Source organism: Podarcis muralis, chromosome 12 (assembly GCF_964188315.1).
Source record: "Podarcis muralis chromosome 12, rPodMur119.hap1.1, whole genome shotgun sequence".
Lineage (NCBI taxonomy): Eukaryota > Metazoa > Chordata > Lepidosauria > Squamata > Lacertidae > Podarcis > Podarcis muralis.
In genome coordinates this window covers 11,439,151-11,463,405 of record NC_135666.1, presented here as the reverse complement: position 1 = coordinate 11,463,405, position 24,255 = coordinate 11,439,151, and the positions used below count along the sequence as shown (strand labels likewise).

Here is a 24,255-nt window from a genome sequence, read left to right as displayed (position 1 = left end):
ATTGAAATTGTTATTAAATTTCTCTAGCCAACCATCAGGAAATATTCCCAGGGCAGTTGACAAATTTATATATACAGTGATATACAGTGATACCTCCGGTTGCAGACAGGATCCGTTCTGGAGGTTGGGTCGGATCCCGAGGTTTCCGCAACCTGAGGTTGCAACTTCTGCGCATGCGAGGCAAAACCTGGTAAAATACTTCCAGGTTTGCCACGCGCGCATCCCGAAGTTTGCATAACCATAGAGTTATGTAAATGGAGATACAACTATTATACATATACACACACACCAATATAACACAATTAGAAACAAGCTGTAAAAAGCAAAAAGTGTCTTTACAACAGACACAGCAAGCAAGCAAGCACTGTTCACAGCCTGTACAGTGGTACCTCGGGTTAAATACGCTTCAGGTTACAGACTCCACTAACCCAGAAATATTACATCGGGTTAAGAACTTTGCTTCAGGATGAGAACAGAAATCGTGCAGCGGCGGCGCAGCAGCAGCTATTAGCTAAAGTGGTGCTTCAGGTTAAGAACAGTTTCAGGTTAAGAATGGACCTCCCGAACGAATTAAGTTCTTAACCCGAGGTACCATTGTATTTAAAACACAGTTAGGAAACCTAGCACCAAAAAGGCTACAGAAAAAGTGTCAGGAGCCCCACTTCCTCTCCACCACTATGGCTGGGCCTTTCAAGAATTCATAAAATAAATTAAGTCTCCAAGCAAGTGCAGATATTCTTTATTCTGTCTGTATGGCTGAAAACATAACAGATAACCAGCACATTGTCTTCCCATCAGAAAGTGCTAGTTGGGTGTAAGGACAATGACACTGGTAGGAGCAGCTGCTACATCCCCCCTTATCTGAGAAGCAAATCTCGTGTGCCTGATACTTGTCGTCATCACCCAAATGACTGTGTTCAATCATAAAGTTACCACCCAAAGTGCATCAGGGCATTTCAGAAAAACGAAACCTACCATTTTCTAGTCCTGTCCCTTGGAAAAGTGAAGTAAGGTGCCTAATGTGCACACAATACATCTAGGTTCAAGATCGCCTTCTGATGATGACCAGCAGACTTGGTTTGTGGCTTTTGGGGTGTGCCTTGATGGGAGAATGATGCTCCGTGACCTGGCTGCCTGCCCCTGTCCTGACCAAGCCATTTTAATGGCAGCAAGTCCAGCACAGCCTTAAGGAGCATTATCTCCAGAACAGGAACCCTGCATTTCTGTCTCATATTAGTTAAAATACTGAATGAATCCCGGCTGACCTCTAGTGGCGAGACAGCAACTTATTTTTCAGTTTGGGAAGGTCTCTTCAAGGACCAAGGTTTTTATCCTGTGTCACAGGAGGAAAGGTTTGGGTGCAAGAACCATCACATCATAAAAACAGAAGTTACTAGATCAAAGGCAATAATTGTAGTTCTTCATTAATACTTCAAATGTGGGTGCCAGTTAAGATCATGAAGCTTTATTGCTATATAAACACGTTTGCTCTCCTGGTGCCTCTTGAATATGCCCCCAGGAGACCAAACTACAGGAGATTTAAGGAGGCAATAGCCGCCTCCTAGGTGAGAGACTAACATTTCAGAGCAATTTACTCTGAGATTTTTTTGTGGTCCAGGGATTCAGAAGCACAGTAGCAGCTGGAACATCTGCAGAAAAAAACTTGTATACACATTTGCCTCTTACTAGTTTCTTTTGCCTATTTTGTTGCATTTTAAACACATTGGAGGCTGCCTTCAGAACTAGGACTGCTAGGCAGGTTAAAAAATAGTGTCTGCCATGTTTTTACCAACAATTCTTTATTTACTTCGCCTTGTTTATAGCTGCAAAAACTGGTGTAAACATAAATGCACATGAGATTGTGGCTACATCACCACTACAACCAGTAGTTCCCTGTCTGGTTATCAAGAGGGGCTTAATTTGTGTTGGAAGGATAAAGGAGGGGGAGTGATTTGTAAGCCAGCAGTACAAGGAAGAATCGTACCACGTTGCCAACCCTGTCCAGATCAAAACCACCTCCTATAGGCTTTCTATGGCTGCAGTTTGCAAGTTAATTTTCCAAGGTTTGCTAATCAGCAGTGATAACAGTGCAGGATGATTTACTGAAGACACAGATTTAGCAGTTACGGGATATTGCAAAAACTGGAAAAGGTGTTTCTTGGCATGAGATCCCACAGAGCCAATGATGGCACGAGTTATCAGTACTGAACTGGATGGTTTAACTGGTTTAACATAGCATGGCGCCTGCCTTTGTACTTTTAACACACTTCTATTTTTAAGGTAAGAAACCTTAAATTTCGGAACTACTGAACAAGCACAGCCTAGACTAAAGACCACGTCACAGGTTGCGTGTAACACTAAGCCAAATTATGGCTTGGCAAAAATGAGCATGTGTGCTGGTACCCAGAGCAAAAATCACAACCCTTTCACTCCTCCCCTTGTCCTGCTGCTGCCATATTACCCGGAGCTAAGGCATGGTTTGGGCTTGGTGTTGTGTGTGAATCCAAGTTTGTGGTTCTAGATTCACCACTAGTGGTTTGTTTCAGGGAGACACACAAGTCTAGGTTCACTCACAGCACTAAACCGAACCACGGCCTAGTGACCATGATATTCACTCTGAGTTCCTGGCATACTTGCTCCTTTTTGCTAAGGCATGGTTTGGTTTAGTGCAAGCGAGGCCACACAATTCCCTTCTTGAACAGGGTTAAGCAAGGCAGCTCAGGAGAACCCACCAGCCCATTTCTAAAAGCTCTGCTTGCAGTATTTCTTTCATTTGCATTTTGACGACAAGGGGAAGTGGTCACAAAATGGCTGCAATTGAAACAAAAGTCTCCTAAACTGATGTGCTGCAACTGAAGTTCAAGCACATGTTTGGCTATTTGTATAGTATGAATATCCATACTTGTATCACTTTTCCAGGGAAAAGCATCAGCAGGGAAAAGCAACATGGGACATTGCCCAAGAGCCTCTTCCTTTAAAGATAATTAATTAACTTCAGTGCCTACCACTTCCAAATGGGCAGTCCTCACCTTTATGGGGAAACTGCAATAAATGTGATGGATGGGTGGGGGGTTTTTTATCGGTTGTTACTGCATTATTGAAAAAAGGAGCTCTTTAAAGTCCATGCACCATAGATTTACAGCTGGCTCTAGAATACAGGATGGCCAGAAAAAGCTCTATAAGAACGGACAAAATCTATACACTTAGGTCTCTATTTCTGCGACCAGAAGATATTAGAGCTAGTCACAGTGGATACTATGTATGTGCTGTCACAGTCAGATCTGCGGTTTTAAAAGAAATCTGGGTTTTGTGAATGTATGCAGAACTGATTTTATTTGCTCTACTAATTAAATAGATGAATTTCACACCAATATAATATATCGAAGCTCTCTATAAAAATATTTCTTCTGCAAATATTTTTGTTCTACAATTAAATGTATTCCTCTCCAGTGTCACTCTAGATTAATAGTACTACAGGTTTTACTCATGCCAGTGTTTTTTAAAAATATGCAACTGACTTAACTTAAGGCATTTGGCAAAAAGAGGGTCAGACATATTTGCAATCTAAGTATTAGAAGTCCACGGTCCTAATCTAGACTAAGTACATTACACTTAAAATTAGTCATGACCCACTGACTTCACTGCGACTGACATGCAACTAATTTCCCCCCTGGATCTAAGCCCCACAAATGCTGGTTCATGTATGTGATACTGGAGTCTTTCAGAATTTGCCTACTGGGACTGTGTTTGCAGGTGCTGTATGTAAGAGAGGTATTCATTGATGACAAGCTCTTCCTCTTCCAGAGTTAGGTCCAGATAATCTTCTTCGTGCTCTGGGATGTCCTCTAAGATTTCATTGACAGCATCTACTTCCATGTCTTCATCAGTTGAAGCCCCAGAAGTGCCTGCAAACAAGACAGGCATGTAGCACACACGACGGAAAAGTCTCTAATTCTCAAGTCTCAAAAGGCACCTCACCATAACATTAGCTCTTCTGCAACAGTACTTTGCATCAACAATTTGATTTGGTAAAAGGCTTTATAGGAATCTCTAATCTGGTCAATAGTTGAGATGTACTGTTCAGACTTAAACCTTTTCCAGATTCTATCAAGCACGGTATCAGTGGGGGATGAGAAGCAGGGATTATTTCCATAACGTCCAGACCCGTAACTAGTTACTGACAACGGTATTGTGAACATTAACATAACGAAAGGGGGGGGGACCACCCCAAGATGCTAGTGACTTGACCCTGGAATCTATTCAAGCCGTCACTGTGCAAGACTTTTTTATGGATAAAGAGCTAATATTTAAAGAAAAATATCATTTAGTGGGTTGTATCCAACTCAATGGACCTAAGTTAGTTATGTCCATTAATTTTAATGGCCCTACTCAGAGTAGAACCAGCACTGGCTACATGCAACCCATTATAAAATCCATGCATGAAGCAGAAGCCAACGTTTGAAAGTAAGCTCTTTAGATTTAGAGCGTTCAAGCATAAAACAAATTTAGTATAAGAACAGAAAGTGGTTAAAATACAAAAAGGAATCTAGGAAATTGTGACAAGTACAAACAAGTTTGTAAGAGCCTTTCACATACAAGCAAAAGGTTTAATGAACAAGAAGAGACAGCAGATAATTTCTCAGATCCCTCAGAGGATATAGACATCAGAAGCATAAGAACAGGGTATCATCAGAGTAAGAAGACTGAAGGAAGGAGATGGAGCTGAGCTAGTTCTTTATGTAAAAGCGTAATCCTATACATGTCTATTCAGAATTAAGTCACAGTAGGACTTACTCCAAAGTGAGTGTGTATGGGATTGCAGTCTAAAGGAACTGATCACTGCATGTGTAAGTTCAGGTATTAAGACCAAAGCAAAGATTGTTAAAGCTTTTACAACACAAACCTGTGCATGCTTACTCAAAGGCCCACTGTGTTCAGAGGGGCTTACTTCTAGGAAAATGGGCATAGGATTTCAACCATAGGATCTTAAATAAACATTTTAGAAAAACAAACCTGCCTCAAAATCTCTTAGTAAAATTATAGAACAGGCAGAGGAAAGATTTAGAGGAAATGCACTATACAAAATCCCTAAATTGATGGTAGAATGATTGGAAGTTTTAGTTTATTCAGGTTTATACTTGAAAAGGAGGAAATTACATTTTTTAAACCACCATTAAGTAAAGAAAAGTGAATATGCAGATTGGGGTTTCCCATGAAATTAATGGTAGATTATTAAAGAGAGCTGACTATCACTCAGTGCAAGAGGCAGAGGATATATAACATATATATAAGCTCAGAGGAGGTTGAAAGTGTAGCTTTAAATGACATGACAACAGAGGATATAAGAAATAAAGAAGATTGTGAAGGCAGTGCTGCCCTGAAGATACAGTGGGGAATTTTAGGGTGCCATCTTTGCGTCTAATTATAATGTTTCATCTCATTCCGACAAGCAATTAGTGATAATAGGAAGGCCGTTATTACCTTGAGTTTTTCCTCTTTCTTCTTTCCTCTTTTTCCTTTTCTCTTTTTTCAGACAAAAAATAAAAAAAATGAGTAATTTCAAATGGATGAGCTTGGATGTAAGTGGGTTGAACAACCCATTAAAAATGACGGCTCTCTTTTCTTAAGGGAGGAATTTGATCTAATTTTTACATAAGCAGCCCGCTCCCCCATGAACAAAAACAAAAGGTGGAGTAATTGGTATAACCAACTGTGTCCATTTCTCCATTAATAAATGCACAGAAGATGCAGAAAGGAGATGTAATATTTTAAGAGGTGCTTTAGATAAACTTTAAACGTATGGGATAAGAATTTGGATAGATTCCTTTTACAGGTGGCATTCTGGGCAATGGGCAGCAGTCAAGGAATGCCTATCTTCAGAGAGGCATAAAACAAGGCTCCCATGTCATCTTTGGTATCTGATGTACTGATCAATGTTGTACCCTAGAGTCCACAGGATGACTTAGGGTGGAAGACACATGGTTGGAGAGCCTGGGTTCTCCCCTTCCCCCCAACAGCCTTAACCTTGTCACAGTTAAATGAGCTTTTTTTGAGATCTGGCAGCATATGAGTTTTGACAAGTCTGAGTAAACAGAGACACAACTGAAGTGGAAATTGCCCACCGATGTGAAGCTAAGTGGAAAGCCAAACATAGGGAGATATCTGGGGCACTTTTTCAAATGACAGAAAAAATGAATGATCGAAAATAATAGCCTCATATTCAAGGTCAAACAGGAAATACTAGAGCGGTCAAAATTGAAAACATAACTCTGCTGGACAGGACAATGCTAAAAATGGACGTCTTGCCTGAGTTTTTCTTTCTTTCGTAACTTGATAATAAAACTGCCCAAGGAAGAAAAGCTGGACTTGATTCAAGCAATTACAAACTACTTTGTTTGGACCTACCAAAATCCCCGGCATCAAAGCTGAGGTTTCGTAATGGAGATGGAGGGACAAGGGGTGGCATTGCCAGACAGCAATGGTAATTGACATTAATAGTCATATTAAGTTCTCTTGGTCAATGGTGGGAGTCCAGTCGGGATATCTGCTATGATACTGGATAGCTAAGACTAGCGATCCACCTGAAAGAATGGGATGTTCCTAGTCTATATATACACATGAAAAAACATCTATCTATACATAGCCTAAGTAGTACAAAGATGTTGTTAGGGAACAAGTGGGCATCAGAGTCATCTCCAATAACTTCAGTGATCTTCTATAAAGATATTAAGGTGGCAAAAGAAGTCTCAGACTAGGAAGGGGCCAGACGGACCTGCCTCTGCAATATATTCATGATAGGAAGATTTATGACATGCACTGAAGTTCAGGAAACTATACAAACCAACCCACTGCCGTAGTTTCAAGACTTTCAAATTTGGAACCTGCTCAAAGAAGTTCAGAGAGCACATCAGAGTACTCTCTTATTCTTTTATATAAAAAAACACGTTTAGTATCTCTCAAACTGTCTGCAACTAACTCACCACTTTTAGTGTCTCTCCTGATAACAATAAAAATAGTAAGATGATTTATGGGGAATAAATAAATAAATAAAAGATTGGTTGCTTATGACCATATAACATATTCAATAATTACAATTTACCAATGTATAGTGCAGAAAAATTGTGCACATAACGCGTATGACAAAACTATTAGCTATTATGGATGTACAGACAGGTCAGGATGATGGCGTCTCAGCAGCCTAAGAAATGATGGGCAGCGTTAGTGATGTTTGGAACAACAAATTTCCCACCAGGAAATATTGTCAGTATTTAATAGCGCTGTGCTGTTTTTAGAGTTTTTAATATTTATATTTAGGATTTTTTAAACATTGTTTTAATTACTTTTAAACTCATCTTTTATCGGTTTTAGCTTTCTGTGTTGAATCTGTGCTTGTTTTAATTTTTGTAAGCATCCTTAAGACTTGGTTCTGGTGGAAAGGTGGGGTATTAATAAAAATAAAAATAAAAAAAGTAAATAATGCTGTCAGAGTAATTGCAGCAATTAAATGTAGTTGAGGTTAGGTTGTTTTTTTTTTTTTACTGGATATATGTATCTTATTTGCAAGTCACAGAATTGTAGAGTTGAAAGGGACCATGAGGATCATCTAGTCTGCTCCCCCCTGCAATATAGAAATATTTTGCCCAATGTGGGTCTTGAACCCATGTTCTGAGATTAAGAGTCTCATGCTCTACCAACTGAGCTATCCTACTTAAATGAAAATAAAACAAACAAACAAACCTATCAGCTGCGCAATAACACTAAGAGACTAATTCAAAGGCTTCCAGTGCATACCATCAGAAATACTTCTGTAAAGCTGTCTTGTCAGTTTTACAGTGTCAAGCCATCAGGCGGCTACTTCGCAGCTGCACAGCCAATATGGAGAACTAAGCAATTTGAGAAATGGGGAACAGCTCCCACATGCATTGTGTGATAAGAACTCACAGCTGAATGTGTGAATCGCCTCGACTTTATAGTGCAGTGTCTGACTTAGCATTCTCTTTGCTGCCACAGTCCAAACACGTGTGAAGCTGCCCATGGACAAGGAAATTTCCCAGTATTTCTGTGCTCCATCCTCCTTGTCTCAACCGGCACTATGTATGCGACATAATTCCCTCTTCTCTCCTGGTTTCATCACCCCAGAGTATCTCACCCACCCACCCTGGATCAAGCCCCTTTACCTGCAGAGTCCGTAGGAGAGTCTTTTGATGAACTGGATTCATCTGAGGGAGTGATGCTATCTGAAGGGGTCTGTAATTCAGCAGGGAGAGATCCCCCATAATGAGCAAGCGTTTGCACAGCCAGCTGAATGTTGCCTTTAAATACTTTCAGAGCTTGCTCTGCTGCTTCAGGAGTAAAGCCCATATACACCAACTAGGCAAGAAAAGGACAAGGAAGATATACACGTCACCAGCCATTGGACCCTTCCTCCAAAGAGGGCAACAAAGCATTTTCATGTCAAAACAGCTTGATAAGCTAGGTTAAAGAAGAGTTTGAAGAAGAAGAAGAGTTTGGATTTGATATCCCGCCTTTCACTCCCTTTAAGGAGTCTCAAAGCGGCTAACATTCTCCTTTCCCTTCCTCCCCCACAACAAACACTCTGTGAGGTGAGTGAGGCTGAGAGACTTCAAGGAAGTGTGACTGGCCCAAGGTCACCCAGCAGCTGCAAGTGGAGGAGCGGAGACGCGAACCCGGTTCCCCAGATTAGCAGACTACCGCTCTTAACCACTACACCACACTGGCTCCCTAAAGGTAAAGGGACCCCTGACCATTAGGTCCAGTCGTGACCGACTCTGGGGTTGCAGCACTCATCTCACTTTACTGGCCAAGGGAGCCAGCGTACAGCTTCAGGGTCATGTGGCCAGCATGACTAAGCCGCTGCTGGCGAACCAGAGCAGCGCACGGAAATGCCGTTTACTTTCCCGCCGGAGCGGTACCCATCTATCTACTTGCACTTTGACGTGCTTTCGAACTGCTAGGTTGGCAGGAGCAGGGACCGAGCAACGGGAGCTCACCCCGTCGTGGGAATTCAAACCGCCGACCTTCTGATCGGCAAGTCCTAGGCCCTGTGGTTTAACCCACAGCGCCACCCGCGTCCCATGATAAGCTAGGTTATTGTAACACAAAAAGACAGTGTGCAGTCAGATTTAGACCCAAGTCATGACTAACTTAAGCATCACTGATTTCAATAAATCTCACTCTAAGAATGACTTTAATTTGGGTTCCACCAAGAGAGAACAGTTGCCTAAGGCTACCACTGCATGGCTGAATGGGAGTTTGAAGTGCACATTCCGTATACAAACTCCACGCTCTCAGCTCTTGTTCCATGATGCAAGAGGTATGGGTTTGGGTTTGGGGAAAATGCACCACAAATATACCTAGGGTCTACTAATCGGCTTTGCTGAAGTAAACAGTAGCTTGCAATGAACTGTAACTGAACCTTAGAAGGAGAACAAGGCCTGATAACCCTAAAAGTCACTGGATTTATTTTTCTTAAATGTAAGCTTATTCTCTGGACTTACTTGATCAATACTTTCCTGGGGAACTTGAAACTGGTTCCTGGGCACCGGATCGTCATCATCTGACAGGAGTAGGTGAGGGTTTTCAAGCATAATCTAGAGCAGACAACAAACAGTGAGTATATGAAAAGATTGATTGTTTTTAACTATTTTTATTTTGTACTTTTTCTTTTTTCTTTTTCTATTTTGTAATGTAAAAATCTTAATAAAAATTTTATTTAAAAAAAACAGTGAGTATATGTACTGAACAAATTTATGCCTCCCTAGTTCACACAAAAGTTAGAGTGTCCCAAAAAATAAAAATAAAAATGGAGGGTGGGGTGGGATATTATATGCACCCCAGACTATCCTCCATCTCGTTTTGGTTGCCACTGACCACTCAGCGTAGGACTCCTGAAGGGTAGCCAAAAAGACAGCCATTATTTCATTCTTTAATGGCCACCCTTTCCATTTTCTAGGGGGGAAACAACAGGCATTGGATCATTAAACGGAGCATGACACCCCCTCTTCCTTATTTGCTCAGTGAACTTGTTTGCGGCTGAAATCCATTTGTTTCATTTCGCAGATCCAGGCACAGGGAGGCTTGGTAAGAAACTCCTAGAATCAAGAGTGTTGTGCAGGTCCAATAAACATGTTCAAGACTCTACATATCAGCGCACAGTGAAACCTGATTCGCCAGGTTGGGATTTAATGTTAGGGTCCGTAAAAGTGAAGAAGGCCAGAGAAACTATAAAGCCAAGAGAATTTCTTTTTATGTACTTCAACTGAATGTGCGATTTTTCTTTTGCAGTTTAATAAAAGTTTGGAAAAGCATTTACCTTAACCGCTAGTTCAAGGTCTCCTTTTGCATTGTGAAGAGCTTCTCTAGCAGTTCGCTCTGAATAGCCCATACTCTTCAAGGAGTTAATGTCCTCCAATCGCTTTCTTCTTTTAGCTCTCTCCTCTCTTCTTATTTGAGCTTTTTCCTGTACAAGTGGTGGTTTAGGGGGGGCGGGGGTGGAGAGAGAAAGCTATTTATTATATAAGCAAGCTACATACCCCCCCACACTCCTGGTGGATATTTTCTGTGTTGTTAAGATTTATCCTTTGACTCAGACACATTTCTTCCCATTACAACTGTTTCTTGCTGGCGTCCTTACAGTGGACCTGATGAAAGTGGCAGTCATCAAGCCACTTGGTGCAATAGTTCTCAAGGAAGTGATACAGGGAATGCACAGAAAGTCCACAATACATTCTGTACTCCAGCGGGTGCAGAATGCTGCAGCGAGGCTCCTCGCGGGGTCTCTGCCATGGGAGCATATTCACCCAGTGCTTTTCCAGCTGCATTGGCTCCCGGTGGAGTACAGGGTCAGATTTAAGGTGCTGGTTTTGACTTTTAAAGCCCTTCATGGCCTAGGACGCTCGTACCTACGGGACCGCCTCTCCTGGTATGCCCCTTGAAGGACCTTAAGGTCCATATATAGCAACACCCTAGAGGTCCCGGGCCCTAAGGAAGTTAGATTAGCCTCAACCAGAGCCAGGGCCTCCTTAACACTGGCTCCGGCCTGGTGGAATGATCTGTCTCTTGAGACCAGGGCCCTGCAGGATCTGATCTCTTTCCGCAGGGCCTGTAAGACAGAGTTGTTCCACCTGGCCTTTGGCTTGGAGCCAATTTGATTCCCTCCCACTCTTTCTTTTTCCTTTCTCCTCCTATAAAGAGATTGCTCCCTAATTGTTTTAATGTTGTATCTTAATCTTTTAAATTGTATTTTAATCAACTTGTTTTTATTATTGGTTGTTAGCCGCCCTGAGCCCAGTCTTGGCTGGGGAGGGCGGGGTATAAATAAAAATTTATTATTATTATTACAATCAAAACGGGTTTGTTCAACACAGACTTTGGACAAGTTTCTTTTTTCACCTCTCTCAAGAGGTTTCTACCAAAGGATGTTCAAATTGCTCATTAAATTCAGAAGTTCAGAAGCTGTTCAGAAATTTGGCCCATGACCTGTTTAAATGGGAAAAGCAACGTGTAAGTGAGTACAGCTCTGCCTCTTTAATGGTTGGATCCACCCATTCGGTCATTATGCGGAAACCTCTCTGAGGTGTCTTCAGTGGTTTGTCATGCAGCAACACAAACACACACATCTCCAATGCTGGTGGTATTTAGCTTTTCCTCATGTTTCCCCACTTGCTGCAGCACAGTACTATAAAACAGACCCTTATGGTACCACCCTGGCACTGTACCTCTCTCCTGTTGGAAATGTGGCTGGCAGCGTGGTCCACATTCCCATCGCAAGCTCGGAGACCCAGGCGGGCTTCCTGAGCAGAGAATCCCAGTAGCAACAAGCTATTTATCTTGTCAGGATCGATGCACAACTCTTTAAACAAGTCATGTGCCTGCATAGAAAAAGAAGGGGGAAAATACACTTCTGCTCAAGGGAATGAATAAAATATGAAGAAAACCGTTTTTCTGCTTACAGGCTATTTGGGAAAAATAAAACTGGGAATCTGATGCTTCTCGACTGTGTTCAAAGGGGCCTCCTTCCAGGCAACTGCACAGGCTTAGGGAGAGATTATTAAGTCCAACACTAAACACCGAAACTTACCCTTTGAAGATTTTCACCAGCCTCCCTCTCTCTGCCATTATGATAATGGCTTATTCCTTGAAGCAAGTACAGCCTTAGAAACAAAGCCTTCTCTCTCCCAGAGCTTCCCTAAAGAAAAGCAAGCGTTTATAAATGGGTAAACTTAAAAGTACAATTTAACAAAAACATAGTTTATGGGCCTTCTGTTTATTTACTGAAAGTCATGTAAGTTTACAAAAAATGTATGCGAGAAAAATAGGACCCCACAATCATAAGGTACAAAAAAAAATATGGTTTGTATATGGAACAACATACAAACTTGACACTGCACTTTATCTCTTGAAATTTGGGAAACTGAAACAAGAACACTTGAGTTCTCTACAAAGAATCCCATGAAATGGACTGGTTAAAGATCAGGCTTGAATACAGGTAAGTAACCTGTAATATCAAATAAGAGGTTGGGATCTGAAAACCAGATATGCAACCAATAATCTAGAAAAGGTTTAATGTGAAATTCAATCAATGAATAATGAGGAGATTCCTAACAATAAGAAGAACCTATACATTTTTGTTTTTGTTTTCTCAGTCATTTGCTGTATGTGGGTTAGCCACCCAAAAGGCTTTGAAAGGGGAGAAAATATGCCCAACCTTTTGGGCCTAGGGACATCTGGGAATCTCAAAAACTGTCATGGGCACCCACCACAAAAATACCTATTTCACAGAAGAAAAACTGGTGATGCTCAGGAACCTACCCCCAGACACCTATACCTTGCAAAAGAACAAATATAACAGACAAGAAAGACAGACCCCCTCCATAAAAACAGGTACCTGTTCAAACAAGCAGCTCCACTCAAAAGCAAAACAAGCCCCATACACCTCAATTTATAAATTAGGAGGGGAATGGGTCCTTAATGAGACTGATGTGTAGGAGGGCACTGTGGTGCCGATGGATGCTGCGTTGGGAGCCCAGCCTTAGGGCCTAGTTTATTTTGGATCTGTAATGCTGCTTTGTGAAGAACCATCAGGCTGGACAAAACCCACCAAAACAAATGGAAACTGCAAGAGCCGCCTGGTGCTTGCTCAGCTCCCTTTCACTTCAATGGGCACAGCCGGAATACTCCTGCTAAATGCTTCTGCGTTTCGCTTAATCTTTAGAAGCACCTTCCCACCGGATTACACAGGGATCAGATTTCATTACTTTTGTTAACATTAATTGGAATAGTAGGGCTGAATGACTGCTCTGAGTTGGAGGATTATTCCTTTTCTTTGCTTGTCGTGCAAATTCAAGATACGGAACCTCAAGGGACAGATAACTGGAGAGTATGAAAGGAGCTACAGAACGTGAGGCCATTTGTATGCAACAACAGAATTTCAGAAGTCCGCAGTCTTCACTCAGTATAGTTTATACAGTCCTTTCAGGCTTTCTAACCAGATTGGTAAAACAGAGGCCCTAGGACTGTTGCTCTTTGAGAGGGGCCCACAGATATCCACACCACTGCATCCTTAGCAAGAGTGTTAACAGCGCAACTGGGTTTTCTGCTTGAATTTTCCAAAGATTGAGAACATGCGACCCTCCTGAGTTGTTACAATTTCCACTGCCCTAGCCTTTGCAGAAGTTTAAGTGCAATTCTCAGAGTTACTTCTGTGTTCCATGATGTGCAAAAAATGCAATGTCAGAAGAACAACATTCGGAAGGAAGACACATAACAGGTGATCTTACAGAATCAGTCCTGGATTCAATGCATCTTTTGTGAATGCGCTTAGTTCCCAAGAACACACTCCTTCCTTGGGAAAAGCAAGAAGCAAGTCCTGAGTACCGAAGGCAACCAGCTCTAGTGGGACAGTTCACATTTCCAAAACACATTTTTCTATAACAAGGGCGAGTGAATTAAACCCTACCACAACCGCACACCATCCTCTTTAGCCTACTTTTATAGTGACCAGTCTCTCGTGGTTCTCTCCGTAACACTTCCTGAAACAATCATGAGCTGCAAGGAGCTTTTTCTCGGCATCATCAAGACAATCCAGCTGACCCAAGTGGAAGTAGCACCAGACGATGTCCAGCTGCAACACTGCGTAATTATCAACAGTGTTCAGGAGGTCTGAACCACATTCACTGAAAAACAAGAAAATGAATGATTCCAAAGAGGCTAAGCCACTGATAGAATTTACATGAATATAAAATGTGCAGTGCTGCAAAATACACATTATTTTCGTTAAAAGTCTGGTGCAATAGTGTAGCACAGTGGATAAGGGTACAGTTCTTGACTGAAACTCCATTGGACTAGGGGCTGTAGGAAAGGTGGTAGCAGCCAGCAGGGGCCTTCCTATCTTAGCAGCAACGCACCCCACCTCGCATAGGCCTTCTACTGGTGCTAACAGAAGGCAGTTTCCAAGCCCAATTGCTGTGGGAATTTTTCTTAACAGTGCAGCTAGGGAGGGAAGGGTTAACCCTCCCAGAAGCAGTCTCCGTGAAGATTACCCCCACAAAGCAATTTGGCATGAAGAAGAATTTTTGAGGGTATGGCTGCACCCCTTCTTTTTTTGGCCCCTCCTACTGCCAGCATGCAATTCTTGGATGACTGGTTCTGCACCCCTGGGCAATAGGATTCAGAGAACACACCACTGTATCAGCACAGAAATGCCAGATACATGGCCACCACTATGAGAAAGATGGCAAAGTAAGAACCAAAATGAGACTGGGTTTATTTATAGGCATTCAAAGCACACCCTTAATCATGCAGTCCCAGGGTGGGCTACATATAAATGGGATTTGTGGACAGGGGTGGTGTTGCTACTAAGGGCAGTGGAAATGTGGCTGGAGTTTTTGCTTATTTTAAAAAAAATTCTGACATGTCCTCCTTTCTTTCCCATGTGGGGCATGTTCTGGTTATAGCAGCGATAAACTGCCATTTATTTTTAAAAGAACGTTGTGGGATTGCTCTGTAAAGAACCATATCCAAACTTATTTTAAAAGTACCAAGAGGTTCTTACCAGAAATGTTTATCTGCATCCAACAGGAACGGCAGCGCCATAGCATATTCTTTTTTCTTCAGCAATGCTCTGCCCTTTTCATGATAGCCCATGGCTAAGAAAAGAGCCTGTGGGGGTGGAGGGGAAAGCATTTTACTAACACTAAACCTTAGTGCAAACTGCAATAAAAAGCAAGCCTTTCCTGTTCTTCGGGGAAACGAACAGAACAGAATGAGCAACTTATTCACAGCATACACTCACTTTTTTTGCTTGTGGAGGAATCTTGATCGTTCTTCCGGTTTGGTTTGCTATGTCCAGGTAAGGTGCTCTGTCGGGATCCATGGAATCCTCTGAAACAGATCAGACAGAAAATGAGGAAATATGTGTCTTTGCAGGATTAGCTCTGGGTCCTTTAAATTCCAGTAATGTATAAACCAAGACACTGTTTCTCAATATTGCATCTGTAAAATACAATGCCTGCTTCACTGGATTGTTCCTTGTTCTGTATACAACACATCTGTATTAGTTTTTTGATAAATCAATTGCCACGAGAAATAATTGATTATTGTGTTGCATCTTTTTTTTTTAAAAGAAGAAGAAGGTATTTTGTGGTTCCTGAATGAGGTTCTTAATAATACACAACTCTGTCCAAAAGAAATTGAGGTCTTTTTCCTGCCCTGTGGAATGCCCTCCCATCAGAAAGCCCTGTTTAAAGAAGTTTTTAATGTTTGATGTATTTATCGTGTTTTTAATATTCTATTGGGAGCCGCCCAGAGTGGCTGGGGTATAAATAACAACTTATTATTACTGTAGTGGTACCTCGAGTTACAAATGCCTCAGGTTACAAACGCTTCAGGTTTCAAACTCCGCTAACCTGGAAGAGTTACCTCAAGTTGAGAACTTTGCCCCAGGATGAGAACGGAAATTGTGTGCCAGCGGCGCAGCGGCAGCAAGAGCCCCATTAGCGAAAGCATGCCTCTAGTTAAGAACAGTTGCAGGTTAAGAACGGACCTCCGGAACGAATTAAGTTCGTAACTAGAGGTACCACTGTATTACTTACTTAGCATTACATGCAAACCAGGTGTCTCACACTCATGACAGTGACAAACTCCTAGCTGGGATAACACACATACAACCATTCAGTTGCATGGACCATTCTGGATTTCAGAACCATGACCAAAGAAACTTGGTATCCTTGTGGAGCGCCTGTCCAAGTTAGGAGTGGGTGACACATGGGGTGGAATATAACGCTTTGGCCTTTTGACCCAAAAGGTCCTTCCTCTCTGCTGTAAGCGAACAAAACACCCACAAGCTGCCTGAAGCATGAAGGAAGGGCAAGGCTGATGGGTGTTCCAGGACTGCAGTTGCTGGTATGTCTGTTGAGGGAAAAGCAGATCTGGGCTTACACTGCCAGAGAAAAACCAGCTGTGACTCTCTTTAAGAACGACATGCATCTTCACACTATTTGCAAAGCAGGACAATGCCCTTTCCATTTCATTCTTCTTCTTTAAATGGAATTTTAATCTGTACTGCTAATGATGGGATTTACAAGAGCTCCTTACCTCGCTCTGCAAGTATTTCTAAGCCTTTTTTTGTCCTTTGCATCCTTTTGTTCATTTCTTTCTTCTTCACAGCCTCTTCCTCCTGTTGCATTTCCTCACTGCGGACTTTCTTCCTGGTTTCTTCTTCGGACAGTTTCAGCTCAAGCACCATGACCTTGACATTGTGCGTCACACCTTGCTCTTCTAGAGTCTTTCCTGTAAAATGGAGGCAAGTTTAATGCGTCCAAGTCAGCTGGAGGAATATGGGATTAAAAGTTTTTTAACCGTATGGCTTAAAAGAAACAAAAAAAGGGCACAACTTCAATTAAAATACTGTACAACACTTTATAGTAAATACAGCCAACTCCCCAATTGCACGAGAGTTGCGTTCCAGGTCAGTGTGCATGTCAGCAGTCACACGTAAACCTGCTCCACCCTCTGCCGTCTTCTGGGGCTGAAAGCAGTGTGTGTGTTGGCGGTTGCATGTCAATCATATGCGCACAAAATGGTCAGCATATTTGAAACGATAAGATACATACCCAGGTCAAGCTGCTTCTTGTTTATAATTATTTTGATGCAATTTTCTTCCAATCCATATGCTTGTGCTATTCTGTGAAGCAGAGCAATAGATATTAAATGCTATTCAGTTTTAACAGGGTATTAGTCTTTTTTGTTTACTTCTAACTTGTTTTTCTGGAGGGGTGGAAATACTGAAATATTTTATTTTTTTCTGAATAATGAGGTTTTTCCCTACACATTTTTACTACACAGACAGGAAGTTGAGTTTTGCTACAACAGGCAGAAAAAAAACATTAAGTGGTCCACCAAGACCCTTAGCAGTTTTCAAGTGGTCTATGGGGATGGGGAGTTTGAGAACCACTGCTATAGACCAAGAACCACACAGAAGCAAAAGGCTTCGTCAGTCCCGTTCTTGTTTCAACTGATAATCACACAGGGCTATAACCCCACAAGTAAATCCCAATGAATTCACAGGCTTACTTTTGAAAAAATATGCACAAAATCCACCTGCACCTTTTGATACAAATATTTGCAAAATATGCCAAAGGTGCCATTACTGTGTTCAATTTAGGAGGCATAGCTAAGTTAAATATCAAATACAAATACACCAGACCCAAATTATATGGTATAAAAAGAATTATATAAAAGGGGGGCAGGGAAGAAAACCTCAAAGAGGCAAATGGTAATTACTTACTGAGATCTGAGCTCCTTGCCTGTGATGACCAATTTTGTCTCCAGCACATTTTTTCTTGCCTGCAGAGATATAAATGCCAAGTTAAAGCGAACTGTGTGGTTCCTTCCAAGGAGACTTGCAAAATTCAACAAATCCAAATTTCTTTCCGGAATTGAGAGTTTTTATTCTAAACAATGGTTTATGTTAGGGCTATTTGACCCCAATGTCAAATATGTAAATTGCTTTTTAAAAGCACTGGAGGACCAAGCAAGACACTCAACACTTTATAATTTCCAACTGTGAAGTTCCATGCAATGAAGCCTTGAGGTAAAACAAAAGGAGTCCAATCACTGAATATTAGAATTGTGCAATTGGAAATTATTCTGAGAATCATCTAATCCAACCCCCTGCAATACAGGAATATGCAACTATCCCATATGGAGATCAAACCTGAGACCTTGGCATGATCAGCACCGTGCTCTAACCAACTGAGCTATCCAATCGAGTGGCTCCTTGCTCCATCACCCCCTACATAAGGCAAGGAGAAGACCCATTTCAGGCAGCTTATCTGCCTCTTCTGTATACATGAAATGTTTCCATTCATTACACACCCACAGCAATTACTTAACGTATTATATATGCTTCTTCTGAGAACATTAAACAATTGCTTACTTTACCCAACCTTGTAGGCAAGGCTACTTCAAGCGTCGCAACTCCCGTCATCTTATAAGCTTCATTTTTCGTTCCTCGCTCGACTGCTTTGGAGCGTATCTCTTCCAGGAGGGCCTCTATTTCATTGTCATTACAATTTAGCCTGGCTGAATATTGCAGTGCGAGAGCCTAGGATGATATAAAAATGGATCTGTTAAGAAATGAAAGCAGTAAATTTGCACGAAGTAAAAAGCAGCAACAATATGCCAGCCACAGACTACTTGCCTTCAGCTCCTCACCCGCCTCCTGGTAGCTGTTTGTATATGGGGGTTTCCATAGCTGAATTTTGTCTTCTCGCAAATAGTTTTTCAGTTTTGCTGCGAGGTATTTGTTCTGTGCCATCCTTACCTAGGAAACAAAATTAAAATGCTCAGTCCTATGTGCACTAGTTGCTGAAATGGGCATCGTAATCTTGTAGGTAGGCTGCATCAAAATGCATATTCTACTTCCTCTTATTCCAAAAAGAAACCTGTTTGTTTACATGGTGCTGAAACCGATGAAGTACAGGAATGGCTTGGTAGAAAAGGACATGCTTTGCATACAGTAAACCCCTGGCATCTCCAGTGAGAAAGACCTGCCTGGAACCTTGGAAAGCTACTGCTAGTCGGCATCAATAGCATTGAGATTGATGGACCATTGTCTGACTTGGTGCAAAACAGCTTCCAATATATTATGGATTTGTTACAATTGTTTATATCCTGCCTTTCAGGTTATAATACAAAGCAGCTTACAAACAGCACTCACTTATGTGTTTGTAAAGCACAAGAAACATTATTAACATTTAACACTACATCAGGATACTTCCCACATGGCAGTTAATGACAGACTGCTAAAGGGTGGGGGGAGGCAGAGAAGTGGAACTGTTTCTTTTAGAGCAAGTGTAGCAAAGAAATTGCACCAGTTATGAAACTGTTTTTAATTTAGTTATTTATTTTATTTTTTTCCTTTTTATATACCTTTCCTTCATGTTCAGGGCATCATGCCATGGCTCTCCCCCTCCCCATATTATTCATGATGAAATGGAAGTTACAAAGTACATTATACAAACAAGCAACAAACAAAAGCATTCAGCTGACGCTGAGTAGCAAGCAGCCAATAAACTTGGAACTGATGTTTGTTAATGATTTAACATGTTTTTATTTGCTCCATATAGCTGTTCTCTTCTTGTAGACCAATCTTTATAAAAAAACCATTGACAGGTTGAAATCTTATGCCTGCAATCACAGAAAGAACTAATGTATTTGATTGGAAATTTAAGATTCATGGAGATGGATGCTGAATCAATGCTCCAACACGGCTTCACATCTTTACCCAGGATAAAATGTTCTCTAGTCAAACTAAAATGTTAGCAGGATTTAATGCAGCTGACTATGTAAAGCCTTGGAGAAGTTCTAACTAAACTGGATTGGCATTGGAAGCCAGCTGACCACAAAAGCTTGCTTGGGCTGCTCTAGAGCCTTAAACAGCAGCTTGATTTGCAGAAATCAGCATTTGGAAGCTATTGATAGCAGGAAGAAAAACATGACCACCTGCAAATGTCTGCAGATCAAGCTGCCACCAGAGGCTGTGCTACAGGGGCCAAATTAAAAGTTGGCACCAAAAAGGGCAAAACAGAAATTTCAAATGCTGCAATCTTTAAACCCCTTTTATCTTGCAAGATTCACAACTCTACAGAGGAAGTGGTCTGAGGACTTCAGCTGTTGCTACTTCTCTTTCCCATCTCTACCATGCCTTCCACACTTTGGTGTCTGCCAATGATCCCAGCGCAGCCAGAGCTGCTGCCAGATTTTATAGACATAGCCAAAAAATCCTGCCAACATGCTGATATTTTTGAAGCTGTGATGAAAGGAGGAAGCCAGAGAAAAGAAACTCCTGATTTCTTCATGGACTTTCTCTTTCTGTCACCATATGGATAAGCAGAAGGTCAGGGGCTTAACTTTTGATTCCTTCTACACAATCAACCAAATATGTGGTTGTCTTGACTGGCATTGCCATTTCTGTTTGAGCCAGATGAGAAAAACAGAAAACGGGATGGGGGGGGGGAGATGTTAAGGAGCAGGATAAACGAAAAGACTGAAACTGAGAACATTGTGTGAAAGAAATCTACATGCAGAGCCTCTTCAAGAGTCAAGAGACTCATTTATGGCCAATAAAAGATCTGGCAAAGATCTTAAAATGCTGCCATCTGCCACTTGGGGCGAGGCACTAAAATTGATTCATTAGTTTTGCTTTCATTTCTAGTGTTTGGTTCATATGCATTGATTGCACTGCCATTGACACTGAAAGGGAAGGAGACTCCATGAGGAAACATTTCTATTAATGTTTTATTGTGTGAAACTTCTACTTCTCAGACAGACGCTGTAAATTTATGAGCAAACTTTAAAGACAGCGCCTCTGTAAGAAAACCAGCGAGGGGGGTGCACTGAATTATATACTTTAGCTGAGAACATTGCAAGAAACGCACATCAATTAGCAACTGATCTGACCCCTCTGCTCATCCCACCAAGTTGCCAGTTCCTTCTTGCATTTTTCATAGCTGTGTGACATGCAGAGATTCAACTGGGAAGACTTAAACTTCAGGGAGACTGCTGCCTTTGGCTTTTAATCTGTCACATGGCTGTTTAAAGGAGTCTACTAGAAACAGCCAGGCCTATAGCACAGGATATTGTATTTCAACCGCCTAAGGCGGGCTAAGGACTGGCTGGTGGCACAGGGTTTTGCCCCCACATGTGATACAGGGTTACCAGTTTGGCCCTCCCCCTTGGCCTTTAAACAGTGACTAGGGCTGTGTACAAACATTTTGTATTAGAGTCAATGGAGAAAGAGTACCACCCCCGCTATGTAGTCCAAATACAAACTAGATTTATTGTATGTTTTTTGCCCCTGAAAAACACTTACTGAGAAACAGAATTCATTCTGAAATTACAAACTTATTGCAGATTGATTGCCCTGCAGTGTGCCCATTTGAAAACAGGTGTAGACAAGTCGCAGCAATGTTGGCTGTTGGTATAGCCACATTTGTCCAGTGATGTTGTGGGTGGGTGCATGTGGGGGGAAAAAGGTGTCAATGATCCCCTAGAGGGGAGGGGTTTCAAATGCCTATTATTTATTAAATTTGTATACCACCTGTCATCTGCAGATCTCAGGTAACCACAATTCTGGAGAAAAGCTACACCGTTGAACTAAAAATGAATTAATTGTGTACATGGAGCTAAGCAGCAGGGAAACCTTCAGTGGTGTCATTTTCATGAGTCGGGTTCCTATTAGAAGACACAGGCACAAGGAAACTAAAGAGAAATGTTGCAAGTTGTCAATTTGCCCGGTGCATACACCATCATCTTTTAGGCATGGGGTGAAAACAGTTTCATTTTCCCAAGTTTTATACAGTACATTGCCATGATGCTGTTTTATTTCATGGCAATTTTTAAATTCCGCAGCCCCCTACAGAATCGATATTCCTATTTGACTGCAAAAGTGTTTTATTCTATTTATTTTGCTTAAATTCTTCTTTGGGGGCCATATGAGGAAAGGGTGGGATTCAGATGCCAGCAAATAAATTCAGGTTCCGCAACCAAGACACATTTCAAGCTCACGTGCCACAAACCTGCTTCTAAAAATCTGACTTTTTGCAGTACGGAAAAGTGAGAGGGGCGACGGGCTGAAAGTGCGGTTATAAGCAACTGTGGGAGACAACACCGCATGACTTTCCCACAACCACCTCAGAACGAATGCTCAGACAGGAGGTCGTCTGCGGTGGCCACCTGTAATGACCCTACTGGTTTAATGATATGTGTTTGGATGTGTGGGTGCCCAGTGCTTTTAACCCTGAGCCACCTTGAATGGATGCTTTTGGCAGCACATCAATGCCACAAGCCCGCAACAAACCGATTTAACTTGGGGGGGGGGTGACGGAGGGAATTAAGTGCTTCCCCAGAGATGAGGCACAGAGAGATCAAGCCAGATTCCCACCCACCCACCCTGGGGACACAGTGTGTGGGGTGTGCGTGCATGCATTATTAAATGTTATTTTATTTATATACAGTGGCACCTCGGGTTACATACGCTTCAGGTTACACACTCCGCTAACCCAGAAATAATGCTTCAGGTTAAGAACTTTGCTTCAGGATAAGAACAGAAATGGTGCTCCGGCAGCGCAGCAGCAGCAGCAGGAGGCCCCATTAGCTAAAGTAGTGCTTCAGGTTAAGAACAGTTTCAGGTTAAGAACAGACCTCCAGAACGAATCAAGTACTTAACCCGAGGTACCACTGTACTGCCCTTCATCAAAAGATCTCAAGGCAATTCACCATGTCAGTTTATGAAATGGGCATTTTAAATTTTCATACTGCATTGTATACTTTTACAGGTTAGCCACTTTGGGGGAGTATGCTGTCAAAATGCAGATTAAAACCCTTTATGATGACGTTTTGAGCCTACCCTGCCCCCTACGCAGAGAGCATTTGTAGGGCGCTGTTGTCAATATTTATGGTCGAGGTGACTGTTGAAGTAGCCTTTTGCCACCCCCTCCCTCCTCCAGGCGAGAGGGGCTTTGTTGAGAACAGTGTGAGGGGCTCGGGCCCCTTTTCTCCTCCTCTTTCTCTCCCCCCCCCCGGCTGCTTATGGGGCGCCGCTGGCCGTCACTCACCTGAGCGCTTTCCTCTCTCCGCCCCGCTCCGCTTCCAGTGGCGGAGGAGGAGCAGGAGGGCGCGTCCAGAGCGGCGCGCGCTGGGTGGAGACGGGTCTCCGCCTCCCGGCCGCCGCCTCCGCCGCCCCTCGGCGACCCACCCGCCGCCAGACTCGGGTTCTGACGAGGAACAGAAGGCGCTGCCGGGTTTCCTACGTGTGGGAGCCCGTCGGAAATGAAAGAGAAAACACTCCCGGCTCCCCCTCCCAGATCGGGCGGTCATGTGACCGGGAACGGCGCTCCCGAGACGCAGCCGCTGCCGCCGCCGCCGCCATTTTAGTTCTTCTTTCGTTTGTGGCGTCGAAAGGCTCGCCGCCGCTTTTCCGCACGCGCCGCCGGCCTACGTCACGCGGGGGAGGAGCCAACCGTTGCCTCAGCCAGGTGTGCGCTTCGCCTCACGCGCTCGTTTAAACCTAACGGTAACGGCGCGAGGGTCCTCCTCAGCTTTCCTCAGAAGCGGAACGGAGTTGGGATATTTCTGTGCCGCCCGTTCGTCCGAGGACCACAGCGGCGGCTTACAATATAAAAGCACACAAATAACATAAAAAGTAACATAAAAAATAACATAAAAAGCTTACAACATAAAAGCACACATAGTAACAAAATAAAAACAATACCACTCCCTGCCTGGAACACACATTTAAAAGTCCATAGATTGAATTGGCGAAAGGTGAGGGAGAAGGGGAAGGCTTTCTCCTGGCGCCTAAATGTGTGTCATGATGCCACCAGGCTAGCTTCCCTGGAGAGGGAATTCCACAAGGGAGCCACTGCAAAAAAGGCCCCATTCTTTTGTTGATGCCCTCCTGGATCCTCATGGAGGGGCCACATATTTGAAAGGCTCCTGTTTTTAAGATAAAAAATAGTGGCAGTTATGGTGCTTACCTACTGCTTCCGTAACAGAAACTTTTAAGGAGCACATTTTAGGCTGCAGGCCCCATAGGCAGTGTGCACACAATATTAAATACAGTAAACACGATTGGGAGAGTAAAGCACCTACAGGATTGTGGTTGTAGGTTGTAAGCCCTTTTTGTCCTAGGTGTGGGTAGGTAGCCAAAGTTGGCAGAACTGGCAAGGAGGA

At 42.6% G+C, this 24,255-nt stretch overlaps 1 protein-coding gene across 2 annotated transcripts; it reads right to left on the bottom strand.

Annotated features, from left to right (window-relative positions):
- Window positions 1-722: 722 nt before the first annotated feature.
- NUB1 (negative regulator of ubiquitin like proteins 1) lies at window positions 723-23,462 on the bottom strand. Of its 2 annotated transcripts, XM_028749725.2 has the most exons (16): window positions 23,139-23,462; window positions 18,722-18,844; window positions 18,458-18,625; window positions 17,807-17,865; window positions 17,133-17,203; window positions 16,615-16,809; window positions 15,314-15,402; window positions 15,074-15,180; window positions 14,009-14,195; window positions 12,101-12,208; window positions 11,739-11,891; window positions 10,334-10,480; window positions 9,519-9,611; window positions 8,178-8,370; window positions 5,482-5,523; window positions 723-3,905 (listed from the first exon to the last, which is right to left on the bottom strand). In XM_028749725.2, exons 2-16 carry the CDS (start codon window positions 18,836-18,838, stop codon window positions 3,733-3,735), a joined length of 1,902 nt encoding a protein of 633 aa, XP_028605558.1. In that variant the 5' UTR covers window positions 18,839-18,844; window positions 23,139-23,462; the 3' UTR covers window positions 723-3,732. The 2 variants fall into 2 exon arrangements, with proteins under 2 accessions (XP_028605558.1, XP_028605559.1); XM_028749726.2 differs by lacking the exon at window positions 5,482-5,523.
- Window positions 23,463-24,255: the final 793 nt, after the last annotated feature.